The sequence below is a fragment of the Chanodichthys erythropterus genome, chromosome 18 (assembly GCF_024489055.1).
Source record: "Chanodichthys erythropterus isolate Z2021 chromosome 18, ASM2448905v1, whole genome shotgun sequence".
NCBI lineage: Eukaryota > Metazoa > Chordata > Actinopteri > Cypriniformes > Xenocyprididae > Chanodichthys > Chanodichthys erythropterus.
Window position 1 is genome coordinate 21339410 of NC_090238.1, and position 15468 is coordinate 21354877.

General features: G+C 38.6%; 2 protein-coding genes across 3 annotated transcripts; both read left to right on the top strand.

The window, feature by feature from the left end:
• Positions 1-412: 412 nt before the first annotated feature.
• On the top strand, positions 413-7739 carry LOC137006650 (solute carrier family 22 member 7-like). 2 transcript variants are annotated; one of them, XM_067367585.1, is made up of 10 exons: positions 413-826; positions 1242-1345; positions 3815-3969; positions 5387-5555; positions 5622-5745; positions 5827-5939; positions 6062-6276; positions 7062-7170; positions 7273-7479; positions 7657-7739. In XM_067367585.1, the coding sequence occupies exons 1-10, from the start codon at positions 446-448 to the stop codon at positions 7721-7723; spliced, it is 1644 nt and encodes a 547-aa protein (XP_067223686.1). In that variant the 5' UTR covers positions 413-445; the 3' UTR covers positions 7724-7739. The 2 variants fall into 2 exon arrangements, with proteins under 2 accessions (XP_067223686.1, XP_067223685.1); XM_067367584.1 differs by having other exon boundaries at positions 446-826; positions 7663-7730.
• A 2510-nt stretch (positions 7740-10249) lies between these two features.
• On the top strand, positions 10250-14006 carry slc22a7b.2 (solute carrier family 22 member 7b, tandem duplicate 2). Its single transcript, XM_067366906.1, has 9 exons — positions 10250-10648; positions 10731-10834; positions 10920-11074; positions 11197-11365; positions 11494-11617; positions 13085-13194; positions 13287-13501; positions 13585-13693; positions 13796-14006. The coding sequence occupies exons 1-9, from the start codon at positions 10268-10270 to the stop codon at positions 14004-14006; spliced, it is 1578 nt and encodes a 525-aa protein (XP_067223007.1). The 5' UTR covers positions 10250-10267.
• Positions 14007-15468: the final 1462 nt, after the last annotated feature.

Genomic DNA, 15468 nt, shown 5'->3' on the forward strand with positions numbered 1-15468 from the left:
CTTTGTCTCCAGTCTGTCTATGTATTGTTCAACACTGCTGTCATTTATTAAGCAGGCAGAAGTCCTTTCAAATGACTAGTGGAAGGTCACAAGTTCAAACACTCTTGTTAGATGTTAATTTACTAAAGGAAAATGCTAATGTACAATCTGTCCGTGCAGAGTGGTATCCATGCCTATTTGTGAATTATATAGCCATGGATTTGTTTTCATGGAAATTTCTTTAAGTCAACATACTAACGTCTATGTGCTATGTGTGTTTATTTGTGTTTAAGAAAAAGAGATGGAACTAAAAAGGAATATGTATGAATATTTTTCATGTCATTGTGTGAGAGGTTAATGATCTACATCAGAGCAGTGAATAAATAGACTTATTGTTGGACAAGCTCAAGTCCATATCGTCCTCATTGTTTCTTCTGAGCCACATCAGAAGATTTGGTCAGCAAAGATGAAGTTTGAGAACCTGTTGGCTGAGGTTGGGGGGTTTGGAAAATACCAGATCAGTATCATCGCCCTTTTGGTGATTCCAAGAGTCACACTGCCGTTTCACTTCCTGTTAAACAACTTTATCGCTGCTATCCCGTCTCATCACTGTGACATCAGCTCTCTGGATGCTGACGGGATCCTTGGGAATCTGAGTCGAGAAGAGAGACTGACTGTCAGTATTCCTGCACAGGAGGACGGGACTCCTGCTTCCTGTCACATGTTCTCCCATCCTCAATTCCACCTGCTTATGAACTCCTCCAGCAGCACAGAACTTCCTGTAGTGGAGTGTCAGAATGGATGGGAGTATGACAACAGCACATTTAAATCAGCCTTGGCTACTGAGGTAATTCACTTTATATTCAAATGATTTTATAACTATATACTTTAGTTTTAAGATTTAAATTTCACAGTCATTCACAGTCTAAAAAATGTTAAAGCTGAATTGTGTGGCTTTTTAATTATTATTTTTAGTGTTAAAATTCAGAGAAAATTATATACTGTAGCCATTTTTGGGGTCGATTTCCCCAAGTTGGCTCGACCAATGGCATGAGTTTGGGGAGGGACTTTTTGTTTCTCTGCCCAATGGCAGCTGATAGTAGTGCAAAAATTACATACTTCCGCTTGACATGTCAAAACATGACAAAAACAAGTTTTGAATAAAGAAGAATTGTACAACTGAAATAGACATTAAGCAGAAATACACCACTGATCAATAGGAAAAGTATATCTCCCTGATACCATATATGTCCCTCTTTCAGTTTGAATTGGTGTGCGACAAGAAAGGTCTGAATAAAGCCACAGCCACCATCTTCTTTGTTGGTGTGATGGTTGGAGCAGCCATTTTTGGCTGGCTGAGTGACAGGTGAGACTCAAGATTTAGATCTGGGCCTTCAAGAGGTGAAATAAATGCCACATAATCATAAGTTCAAGTACTGTTTTGAAAAAGCTACTCCACAAACTACAAACAAAAAGTATCTATGTACATTTAAGTTAGTTGAATATTTATAAACACATATTGTTAGTTAAAATGTTTATAAATAAACATGCCCTAAAAGTTTAATCAGAGACAATTTGCACAAACACAATGACAGGTTTTGAATAAATGGTCATCTCAATTAAGGTTGAAACTTGATTAATACATTTATGCAATAAAAATATTTTATTTAACATATTGAGTTAAATGAAAATCTAGATAAATTGAAGGAATTCAAATGTTAAGGATTAGATTATTCATTCACTAAAGCAAAATGAATCGACATGTACATACTTGACGGAATGAATCATCCGTTTAGGTGACAGTGTCCCAGCCAACACAGCATGGTGGGGCCCAGATGGGTGTCACCTGAGCTGCCTAACTTGGAGACATTTTTGTCCACGGTTTCCATGGAGGCCCCACATGGGTTAGCCCAGATTAAATGAACACTGCCCAGTGTGCACACTACAGGCTGTTAAGTGTAACACAGAAACATGTTGGAGTTAATGAGATAATTAGGTGATAACGAGCAGAATCACTGAAGGACAGAGGAACAACAAGAACTACAACTTCAGCCACAGCCTTCGATGAAATCAACTGAAGATAAAAGACATTACATTTCTCAAGATCTGATTAAATATCTCCACCAACAGCATTACCAGCTTCACTTATTATTAACCAGATTGACTTTATTTCTGATATACATATACAACAAGTTGTTATTGAGAATTACCAGAGGTTTAGATGTTGATGATTTGTTGAAAATAAGTTTGGTTTGATATCACCGTGATCGAGTTAGGCAGTTTGACCCTTGCCCGTTTTACTGTTTTTATGGCTACTCTTGCTGTTCGTTATGGCAAGAAAAACAAGAGACAATGTGGTTAGCTGCTAGATGACAAAATATAATCATCACTTAGTGGCTTAATTCACTGATCTAATGAGTGAGCTTTTTCTGAGCAAAATGTGTTTAACTTTGCATTGGACCTCTTCTAGAATTACAAAAATAAAAATGTTTTAATGAAAAAATTTGAGAAAAACATTGTTCATTAAACACTTCAAACCTCCTGCAAGATTTACTTACACACAGACATCAAGAATCAGCATATGAATCTCAACAATAGTGACATGCTTCATGCCGCAATGCATTCTGGGAGCTATGGATGAGTTTTGTATGTGGCACCCAGAATCCATTGCAGCATGAAGCATGTCACCATTGTTGAGATTCATACGCTGATTCTTGATGTCAGTGTGTGAATAAATCTTGCAGGTGTTTTAAAGCATTTAATGTACATTGTATTTTTCAGCTTTATTATTTTGGTCTGATTTTTGTAATTTTTTTTTCTGGAAAAGATCCAGCACAAAATTAATAACATTTTTTTCATATAAAGCTCAGTCATTAGATCAGTGATCAAAGCCACAACATGACAACAAATATATTCTTATCATCAAACAGCTGACAACAGCTAAACACATTTTAGCTTGTGTTTCTTGCCATAACAAACAGCAAGAGCAGTCAAAGAAACACTAACACTAAAGCACTCAAGTCAAACTGCCTAACTGAAGTAAGCGCTGACCTCGATCACGGTGACATCAAACCAAACTTATTTTCAACAAATCATCAACATCTAAACCTCTGGTAATTCTCAATAACAACTTGTTGTATATGTATATCAGAAATAAAGTCAATCTGGTTAGTAATAAGTGAAGCTGGTAATGCTGTTTGTGGAGATGTTTAATCAGATCTTGAGAAATGTAATGTCTTTTATCTTCAGTTGATTTCATCGAAGGCTGTGGCTGAAGTTGTAGTTCTTGTTGTTCCTCTGTCCTTCAGTGATTCTGCTCGTTATCACCTAATTATCTCATTAACTCCAACATGTTTCTGTGTTACATTTAACAGCCTGTAGTGTGCACACTGAGCAGTGTTCATTTCATCCGGGCTAACCCATGTGGGGCCTCCATGGAAACTGTGGACAAAAATGTCTGGGCCCCAGTTAGGCAGCCCAGGTGACACCTGTCTGGGCCCCACCATGCTGTGTTGGCTGGGGTTGTTTCCTTATTAAAGCAAATAAAAAAGCGTTTGGTCACTTAACGCTGCTCATTAGAAAAAGTAACTTGATCTGGAAAAGCTACACTACTTTAAAAGCAGCTGAACTACTGTCAGGCTGCTGAAAAACGTAATTGGTGCATTTTTTATGTTAGTTAGCTACTCCACACTGTACTTGTCCCAGACAGCAACATAGTGTGGCCCAGATCCGGCCCACATCAGTACATGTGGATTACACACGGACCAGATCTGGGCCGACGCTATATTGCTGTCAGGGGTGGTATATCTCATGGGTTCTGTTTATCTAATTCCAGATACGGTAGGAAACGAATGCTGCTGATGTCATACCTGATATCCATTTCATTTGCGGTGGCCAGTGCATTCTCTCAGTCCTTCATCATGTTTGCTATAACTAGGTTCTTTACTGGGATGGGCCTTACAGGCATCAGCATAATCTCCTATGTCCTGTGTGAGTGCTTTACATATCTGGACATGGGCGACTAATTAATATGTATTTTATAATTATTTTGCTTAATTCTGTAAATTTATTCACAATCACAACTACCATTACTTCACAATTGTGCAGCGACTCGGCAGTCTTTAACAAATCAATTGAATGAACGAATGAATGAATGAACAAAAGAATGTTTCAATGAATCACTCATAAAGTCCTGTGTCCGAATATGCTTACTTCCATATTTTATAGTATGTGAATACAGTGTGGCAAAAGAAAGTAGTATATCCGAATTTGAAAAACAGTAGGCGAAAGCATGTGGATGACTTACTACTCCTGCTGAGATTCTGGAGTGTGCATTCGATTGCCGCTTTACTATTTCTTGAAGCCACAGAGGAGTTAAAGTAAGTTTCAAAAGTATGTTTGAAATGAAATGTAGTACCAACTAGACAGTATGAGATTTCAGACGCAGCTTGACACTTGTTTAGTATCTGAATGAAGTAGTGTTTTTGAACAGATCGGTTGAATGAATGATTCAACAACTTGTTTTGTTCCTGTATGAATCAGTGTTTTGAATGAATGGATTGAATGGCTCACTCATAAAGAAAGGCACTTTACCGGTGTAAAGATATAACAGAAAGTCACTTAAAGGTCTTCATCACTAATGCATAGACTTACCGTCTATTTTAAAGGTACAATATGTACGATTTTTGCAGTAAAATATCCAAAAACCACCAGGCTAGTGTTATATATTTTGTCCAGCTGATTACTAACAATATCTTTAATGTTTTCAACTACTTGTAAATCATGAGAAAATTCCCATTCTAAACAGTGACACGGGGCAGTGCAGTCGCCTGTCAGTGACGTCAGTTACCGCCTTTGTTACCGCCTTTACTGACGTAGAAACCACATGACAACATAGCCGTGGACAAATGCGGAAGTAGTTTCTAGCGTCCAGCAAACCACTAGCTTGCTTCAAGCAGTTCCTTATTTACTTCTTGCATGTTTATTGTGGATTGTGTTACTTATTTATGGAACATAATTACTGTTTACCATCTGCCGCTGGTTCTGTCGACAAGGACAGCTCCCGTAAACTCATGACCGGAAAAGCGGAAGCGGCGCCGGCGACTGTGTCATAATAAAAGTCCCGCTGCTCGTGAGGCATGTGTTGATCAATCGCTCCAGCTCCTCGTTCAGCTCCCGCAACACTCGGTCCTGCTCTGCTTCATACTACAGTAAAGTTATTAATCGCATCCACGAACATGAGTTCTTCCAGACTCCAATCCCTATTCTTTTGCACCGTTTCCGCTCTAAAACTTGGCGTCATCAAACTACGCCTTTGTTTTGAATAGGCTTCTAGCGACCTCTAGCGGAAAAAAATATCACAAATTGTACCTTTAAATAATAAAACTTTATTATTATTGTCCACCAGGCGTAGAATGGGCTGATATTGCACACAGAACGATTGCTGGAGTTTTGATCAGTCTGGACTGGTCTATCAGCACTATGATATTGCCTGGCATTGCTTATCTCGTCAATGACTGGAGGCCTCTGATCATCACGGTAACAGCTCCCCTCGGACTGGCAGTAATCACATGGAGGTAAGATATGACTATGATTGATTCTTATGTCCAGTTTTCCCAAATCACATATTTCTTGTCTGCTAGGTGGATGCCAGAGTCAGCACGATGGCTCATAGCCAGTGGACGACTGGAAGAGGCCCATCATTATCTGAGCAAATGTGCCTCAGCCAATAACAGACAGCACAACCTCAGAGATATCAAACCAGAGGTAACATTATAATATTTGACAATGACAAAGAGATCAAGTTTTCAGCATTTTCCTAACGCTTTTGAGAACATGACTTTTCAGACCCTTGCTAATGTTATAATTGCTGAGGACAGAGGTGACAAGAAGTACTCGTATCTGGATCTTGTGAGGTCTTCTAATATGAGGAAACTGGCTCTGCTTACAGGAATCACTTGGTGGGAATGTTTTGTCTAGATTATAGACTTTATGATGGCAGAACATTTTGATTTACTCTTCAAATTCAATTCTGAACACCTGGTTTACTAAGAGAAGATATTGAGATAAATTGTTTTTGCAGGTTTGGAGTGGCATTCACTTACTACGGCATCAGTTTGAACATCAGTGGCTTTGGGCTGAACCTGTATCTCACTCAGTTTATTTATGGTGCCATAGAGATGCCATCAAAACTGGTGGCATATGTGTGTCTTGATAAACTAGGCCGCAGGTACAGTCAGATGGGCACACTGATTACAGCAGGAGTCTGCACTGGCATCACTGTCCTCATTCCCAGAGGTAAAGGATAGAGAACAATCATTTATTGGGATGCCACAATCATGTGGACTGTCAATGTTTGTTTTATTTAGTTTATTCAATTACAGATCAACCATTTATCATGTTCTTGTCTGGCATTTCAGTGAATTTCATGTATGAATGTTTTGTATTTACATGTCAGTCATTCATTATGACGTCACAATCATGTGCCTGACTTTTCAGTCCATTTTTAAATGAATGAACAAAAATTCAATGGAATGTCACAGTAATAAAAGACTGAATGTAGTTACAGTATGTAAAAGTCATCCGTTGTGACATCACAGTCATGTGTTTAGCATGAAATGGAAGTTGTGATAGCCGATAACAGAGAAGATATGTTGCTGCAAGAGGGAGGGGAAGTTATTTTGATAACATTGAATGTTAACATTGAAGTGTGTATTTTTTTTAGTGTTAAAATCCCAGTTTAGTATGCACAGGCAACTGTGTAAAAGTAAACCATTTATGGGCTGATTCCCTCACAATGTACAACACAATCAAAACATTGCTCTGTTGATTTGAGTGCACTAACAAGCTTTTGCCTGGTTATTATGGCCCCTGCTGATAAATGTTGTGATTACACAAAAAGCATTTTTCTCCAGTTTATACCAAGTAGCTATATATTTAATCATTTATATTTTTAATATTTACATTTATATATTTAATATTTAGTCACACATTTCAGTCATCATTTATGGCACAGACATTTCACACTGAACTTCACCTTTAAAGGAGTTAAATTCTCCAGCTGTCTCTGTGTTTGTCTTCAGATTTGTGGCTGCCTCGTACAGTCATTGCTGTGCTGGGTAAAGGATTCTCAGAGGCCTCCTTCACATGTGTTTTCCTCTATACCACTGAGCTGTACCCGACTGTGTTACGGTCAGTTGTTATCATTTGCAAATCCTCTTATTGTTTGTGCATAATAAAACACAATATTAACTCAAATTTGGGGTATTAACATTCTATCTCTTCTGACCATAGGCAGAATGGATTAGGCTATAGTTCATTTGTTGGTCGTGTTGGTGTCTCTTTAGCACCTCTTGTGAGCCTCTTGGATGAGGTCTGGCTCCCTCTGCCACAGGTCCTGTTTTGCTCTGTAGCCGTCATTGCAGGCCTCCTTGTTCTGCTCCTCCCTGAGACCCACAATGTGCGGCTTCCTGAGACTATTGAGGATATCGAGAAAACTAGGTGATGAATCATTTACTACTACTAATAGTATGTTTTATGGTTTAGTTTTTATTAAACAATTAATCACATAAGATAATAAAATGAGTGTGATCATCAAATACCTTAAAGAAACTAAATACAAAAATATAAAATACATATTTTTGTTTAGTTAACTTAAATCACTGTGTTTTTACTCAGGAAAAGATCAGTGTGTTCACAACTTGAGTATCAGGTTGGAAAGGAGCCCTTCAAGGAGACAAAATGAATCTAACTTGCAGAGAAGATTAATCTAATAAAAATCAAATTCATCATTGAATTGTCTTGGTCTTTATTTTTAAGAACTTACTCGTGTGACAATCTACAAAACCTTTTCCTGTATATAAACTCAGCAAAAAAAAGAAAAAAGAAAAAAAAGAAACACCTTTTTACACATAATTAGAAATTTGCTGAAAGTGGAAGCCCACGTAGAAGGCGACGTTCTCAGGACCTGGCGCAACGTTCCCTAAAAGTTCTCTAACTGTGATGAAAATTCCGAACCTTTACAGAACATTCGGGACGTTCCGGAACGTCCAGTCCGGACGTTCCGGACATTTCATTTTGGTTATTTTATGGTCAAAAAAGAACATTACAAAGAGGACATTTGGGACATTAACAGAACATTCCCACACGGTCCTCTGTTGGTCATTTAATAACGTTCCCGATATGAGTTTAGGGGGACATTCTATTTTGGTTATTTTATGGTCACACAAGAACGTTATGAAGAGGACATTTGGGAAGTTATCAGAACATCCTATAGTAATAGTCCCCTAAATATTTCCAGAATGTTCTGAACGTTCCCCAAACCTTAAAGAGAATGTTGCAAATTTATGTGACTATAAAATTAACCAAATTGGAACGTCCCCCTACAGTCATATAACAAACCTTAAACTGCAGCACTTTCTATACCAAAAGAGAATGTTTTATGTACATTATGAATGTTTTCCATTAATCAAATTTTTTTTTTTTTGTAACAAATGTACTTTAGAATCACACAGTAACAATTGGACAAGAGAGACAAAAGTCAGAATGTCAAGGGTCAGGAGCCTAACTAAAGCAAGTGCTTACCTCCATAACGGTGACATTTATACATCTTGATAAAGCATCAAGATAAAGCATCAAGATTTGAATGAAAGAAATAAAGTCAGAGTGGTTTGTAATAAGTGAAGATGCAGAGATCTAGAAATCTGTTAGTGTTTAATGTTTTGTTTCTGTTATTATCTGAGATTTGTGAGGTCACCATTGTGCTGGAGAGTAGCGCCTGTGCTTCAGTCAGTGGTGATCCAGAAACACTTATATTCTGCTGCATGTTGCTTTATTTAAAGACAATTATGATACAGCAGACATTAGCTCATGCATGTGCTCTTGTCAGTTAATGATTTATTGCAAGAGATCTGCGTTTTAAAGAAAAGGTTTCATAATATTACCCCAAGAATTACCTGTAAAGAGCTTTTTTGTTTTTTGTAAGGCATACAAAATGTAAACAAAATTAGTTTTTGCTTGAACAGCCACTTTTGTTAATCAATTTAGCTCTAATTTTCAATTAAATTTTTTTGACAAGGGCAGCAGGGACATTCTGAAAACATTTCCAAATAAAGTACGGTTCCCTAAATGTTCAGAGAACATCCTGAATGTTCTGTGAAGGTCCGCCAAACGTCCCCCACACCTTAAAAGAACTCCACATCATGACCGTCTGTGAACGTACTGGGAACTTTACTAGGCAACATCCTTAACACCAGGGGCGTTCTGAGAATGTTCTGGGAATGTAAAATTTCTAGCGGGAGGACGTTTCTCTCTCTTTTTTTTTGCCGAGTTTATATACAGTGCTGTTCAAACATTTAAGGTTGGTTTTAAGTCTCTTATGCATAAGCTGTATTTATTGGATAAAAAAAATACAGTGAAAACAAAAGTTTAGTAAATATTAGTATTAATATTACAATTTAAAATATATTTTTTTGTATTTTAATATATTTTTAAAATATAATTTATTCCTTACTCCAGTCTTCAGTGCCACACAATCCTTTAGAGAACGCTCAAAAAAAAAAAAAAAAGAGAGATAAATGTAATGTTTTAATGATTTACGCAATTAAAATAATAGTAAAATTCCATCAAATTGAATTGAATAATCTTTATGGAATTTAATTGAATAATTGAACAATCCTTAATCAATTATTAGGTTAAATTGTTTAAGGATTATTTAATTCAGTTTGATGGAATTTTACTATTAATTGCATAAATCATTTTAAAAATATATATATATTTTGAGTGAATGTTCTGAAATGCTAATTTGCTTCTCAAGAAGCATTACTTATCATTGTTGAAAACACTTGCACTGTTATTATATTAAGATTTGGTGGAAAAAAATAGCATTTATTTGGAATAGAAATCCAACATAAATGCCTTGTAGCATAAGTTTCTTTTGATCAATTTAGTGCATTCTTGCTGAATAAAATTCATGACAAAATTCATGTTAGATAAGCAATGCCAGTTTAGTGAACAGACTATGACTGCCTAAGAATGTGAAAGAAGCAGTTAATCTGTGTCTGAGGGCAAAGTTAGCATAAGCTCAGAATGACAAAGCAAGAATTAACTTCTTTTGTAAAATGACAATAAAGTTTCAACCAAAGGGTTTAATTTTTACAAATGTTCCACAGTGCTTTAGACATCCCCCTGTTAACCATTTTCTTCCCTTGAGTGTTCTGACTGTGATATATGAACCAAATGGCCAGGTGAGACAGGTTCACAACCAGGTGAAGCACAACAGAGCGCAAAGATGAAGTTTGAAGATCTTCTCTCAGAAATTAATGGATTTGGAAGATTCCAGAAGATGGTCCTGATGATCAATTTCTTTGGACGATTCAGTCTCGCCTGTCATTTCCTGTTAGGCAACTTTATTGCTGTCATCCCATCTCACCACTGTGACATCAGCTCTCTGGATGCTGACGGGATCCTTGGGAATCTGAGTCGAGAAGAGAGACTGACTGTCAGTGTTCCTGCACAGGAAGACGGGACTCCGGCTTCCTGTCACATGTTCTCCCATCCTCAGTTCCACCTGCTTATGAACTCCTCCAGCCCCTCAGAAGTTGCTGTAGTCCAGTGTCAGAATGGATGGGAGTATGACAACAGCACATTCATCAGCACTCTCGCCACACAGGTGAAACTCTTGCTTTTTATGTATTGCTGATTTATTGTACCTTATTCTAGCTGTGGCCTTTCTCTCTCTTTTGTGTGTTCAGTGGGATTTAGTGTGTGACAACAGAGCACTGAGCAGATTGACAACCACCATCTTCTTCATTGGAGTCATGTTTGGAGCAGCTGCTTTCGGGAGCCTGAGTGCAATGTTGGTCCAACTAAACTGGTTCAATAAGCGTTAAAAAAAAAATCATTAATATGTGTTTTTACCATCTTAAAATTATTCTACACAGGTATGGGCGTAAGCCAATGTTGCTGTTGTCGCACATATTGGGAATGGGTTTTGGATTGTGTAGTGCTTTTTCGTCTTCCTTCATCATGTTTGCAGTACTGAGATTCTTCACTGGATTCACCATTACTGGCAGTGTCATCATCTCCACTGTACTGAGTGAGGACCCCTTTCTTTTTTAAAATGGTTTTGTTTTTCTAGTTATTGTGGTTCTAAATTTCTAAAATGAAGATGTGTGACTGTAAGTTATGAGTGTTTGTATTTGTTTTTTTCTATATCAGATGTGGAGTGGGTGAGCATTGAGCACAGAAAGCTGGTAGGGGTGATTGACAGCCTGTCTTGGACATTTGCCACCATGAGCTTTTCTCTGATAGCATACTTAATTCGAGACTGGAGATGGCTGACAGTTTCCATCTCATTGCCCACCATTATTGCCATAATCACTTGGTGGTGAGTATAAAAAAACAATACTAAGTAGATTGGTAGTCTGGTACATGAAATATGCCTTTTCTAAGAGATCAGAACTAGTACAGTACATTCTCAAAATGAAATAATCATTACTTTGAATAATGTTATAGGTGGATTCCAGAGTCGGCTCGGTGGCTGATTGCTAATGGGAAGGCGGATAAAGCTTATAGTTATCTTCATAAATGTGCTGTCATGAACCGTAAAAAAGAAGGCACTGCTATGATAAAACCTGAGGTGAGAGAATCCAGAAAGAAATATAAAATAAATGTCAGTGAAAAAATATCAGCAACATATTTTTTTGCAAGCAATGGAACAGTAGAGCAAAACTTTCTCCCTCATTCGTAAAGTCAGTGTAAACTGCAGTTCTGCAGATCTATACAGGTGGAGCCGGGGAAGGTGAAGGGTTTCTGAAAGCACGCTGCAGACTGCTGACAGCAAAACAATGCCAGTATTTGAATGTTTGGCTGCTGGTGCCACAGCAAATAAATCAGCTGCCTATGTAGAAAATGATGTGATTGCTACAAATTGAGTTAATGGATTAGTTCACTTTCAAATGAAAATTACCCCAAGCTTTACTCATCCTCAAGCCATAGGTGTATATGACTTTATTCTTTCTGATGAACATAATCGGAGATATATTAATAAATACCCTGAAGCATCCAAACTTTATAATGGCAGTGAGCGAGGATCAACAAGTATGAGCTGAAGAAAAAGTCTCCATCCACATCCATCCATCATAAATGTACTTCACACGGGTCCAGAGGGTTAATAAAGGTCTTCTGAAGCGAAGCGATGCATTTGTGTAAAAAAAAAAAAAAAAAATCCATATTTAACAAGTTATGAAGTAAAATATCTAGCTTCCGCCAGACCACCTTCCATATTCAAATTCCGAAAAAAAAAAAAACGAAACTGGCATCGTGTCAGTTAAGCATTTTCTGTAAGTTGAATAGGGAAGGCGTAGGATGTAACATAAGCGTTTTGAATTGCTAGAGTTTTATACTTTCTTCGTAAGTAGAAAATAGAAGGCGCTTCTGGCGGAAGCTAGATATTTTACTTTATAGCTTGTTAAATATGGATATTTTTCTACACAAATGCATAGCTTCGCTTCAGAAGGCCTTTATTAACCCCCTGGAGCCATGTGGAGTACATGTTTATGATGGTTGGATGTGGATGGAAGCAATTTTTCAGCTCATACTCGTTAATCCTGCTCACTGCCATTATAATTTTTGGATGCGTCAGGATATTTATTAATATTTCTCCAATTACTTTGTAATATATTTTACTTTTAAAATGGGATGTATTTCTAAGTGTAAAAACATTAAAGACATAATATAACAGAAAAAGCAACAGATCTTTTTTTTTTGTTTGTGAAATGGATTATTGAAAAAGTATAAAAATGTGGGGCATTTTGTTGATTATATGGAGGCAGATCTGAATGCAAGATTGCAGTCAATAAGAAGGGGGCAGGTTTAATCGGACAAAATAATTGGAGAAGTCTGGCATACATTATCAGAGAGAAGTCTGTCGTTCCTCCAGAGGATCAAGCTATGAAAATGTTATTAAAAATTACGAGGTCAAAATAAAAAATACATTTTTTTTACAATGTTGTTAATAGGGTCAGGGTATATGTTTGTTTTAATTTTTTTTCTTAGGCATAGTTTGCTAATATAGAATCTGAACATATTTTCTCTCTCTGTCTAGGAGTTGGGTAAAATCATAGTTACTGACAGAGGAAACAGGAAGTATTCATACCTGGATCTGGTCAAGACTCCTATGATGAGGAGACTGGCTGTACTCACAGGAATCACTTGGTGTGTCAAATCACAATGACAAACACACACCACAGTGCCATCGGTAACATTCAGATTAATCTCATTTTGCTTCTGCTGTTTTCCACTGCCAGGTTCTCTGTCGCCACTGTTGCCTATGGAATTAGTTTCAACATTTCAAGCTTTGGACTAAATATGTACCTTACTCAGTTTGTGTATGGAGCCATTGAAATTCCTGCTAAATCAAGCATCTTTTATCTGTTGGATAAGTTTGGAAGACGCATAACTCAAGCTGGATCCTTGCTACTGGTTGGAATCAGCCTCATGATTAACATATTCATACCCAAAGGTGAGACTTTTTGACAAAGAATGGAATGACAATATAGGTTGATGAAAAGATCCAGTGCAACAATGATTTCTCTTGCCATTCAGATAAGACAGTGGTTCGTACAGTGATTGCCGTGCTGGGAAAAGGCTGCTCCGCCACATCTTTTGGTACAGTTATTTTGTACAGCTCTGAGCTTTACCCCACTGTTTTAAGGTAGGGAAACTAACTTCATGTTCAGTTGTACTCCAGTAAAACTCTATCCAGCATCATCAACTAATTATTTATGTATTTACTGGAATGTTGTGCTGCCTGTAGGCAAAATGGCATGGGTTATAACTCCTTCTTGGCACGTCTGGGTGTGTCTGTGGCTCCTCTGATCTTGCTGTCGGATGATATATGGAGCTATTTCTCTCAAGTCATCTTGTCTTCACTTGCACTCTCTGCTGCTTTCGTGGCTTATCATCTACCAGAGACACGAGGCAGGTGTCTGCCGGAGACTATAGAGGATGTTGAGGGAATCAGGTAAGGTTATGTGGAAAAACTATCTAGTCTATTTATTGTATTTATGGGAAACTGAACCCTTAAAGGTGCCCTCGAATGAAAAATTGAATTTATCTTGGCATAGTTGAATAACAAGAGTTCAGTACATGGAAATGACATACAGTGAGTCTCAAACTCCATTGTTTCCTCCTTCTTATATAAATCTCATTTGTTTAAAAGACCTCAGAAGAACAGGCGAATCTCAACATAACTCCGACTGTTACGTAACAGTCGGGGTGTACGCCTCAATATTTGCATATGCCAGCCCACATTTCCAACATTATAAAAGGCATTAGACAAGGGCAGCCAGTAACGTCTGGATCTGCACAGGTGAATCAACAGACTAAGTAAGCAAGCAAGAACAACAGCGAAAAATGGCAGATGGAGCAATAATAACTGACATGATCCATGATAACATGATATTTTTAGTGATATTTGTAAATTGCCTTTCTAAATGTTTCGTTAGCATGTTGCTAATGTACTGTTAAATGTGGTTAAAGTTACCATCGTTTCTGTTGTGAATGGGAGGCTCAGGCAGGAGATCCAAGTGCAGCGTTTTATTAAGAATGAGAATGGTCGTACAGGCAGGGTCAATCAGGAACAAACAGGAGCAGCAAAGGACAGGCAGGGTCGTAGTCAGGGTACAGGCAGTACGTCAAAAGGCAGGCAGATATCACTCACAGAACAGTATACAAGGCAAGGATCAGGACAGGCAGCAACGGATCAAAAACAGGAACAGACAAGGTCGAGAACAGACAGGCAAACGGAATAAACGCTCGGAAATTGCAACAACAGTTAACAATACTTCGCGGTGAGGTGGTGTGAGTGGAAGTCCTTTATAGTCCTGATAATGAAGAGCAGCTGGGTGAGGTGATCAGTGTGGATGTGGAAACAGGTGATAGGTGTGATGAGTGCATGTGGTAGGTAGAGAGGATTGTGGGAAGTGTAGTCCGGGAACTGACAGGAGCAGACGGTGATCATGACATAATGCCCCCCTCCCGGAAGGCGCGTCCTCGCGACGTAAACGGAACAGCTAGGGAGGGGGGGTGGGTGCATTGGGGACTGGTATGCTGACATGAACCGGGTCCCCAATGCAGGTTCCAGGAACCATGGCGGGTCAGGTGCCACGGACAGCCATGGTGGGTCAGGTGCCACGGAGAGCCATGGCAAGTCAGGTGGCTTAGTCAGCCACGGCAGGTCAGGTGGCTTGGGCAACCACGGCAGGTCAGGTGGCTTGGGCAACCACGGCAGGTCAGGTGGCTTGGATAGCCACGGCAGGTCAGGTGGCTTGGATAGCCACGGCAGGTCAGGTGGCTTGGGCAGCCACGGCAGGTCAGGTGGCTTGGGCAGCCACTGCAGGTCAGGTGGTTCAGGCAACCACGGCAGGTCAGGTGGCTTGGGCAGCCACTGCAGGTCAGGTGGTTCAGGCAGCCACTGCAGGTCAGGTG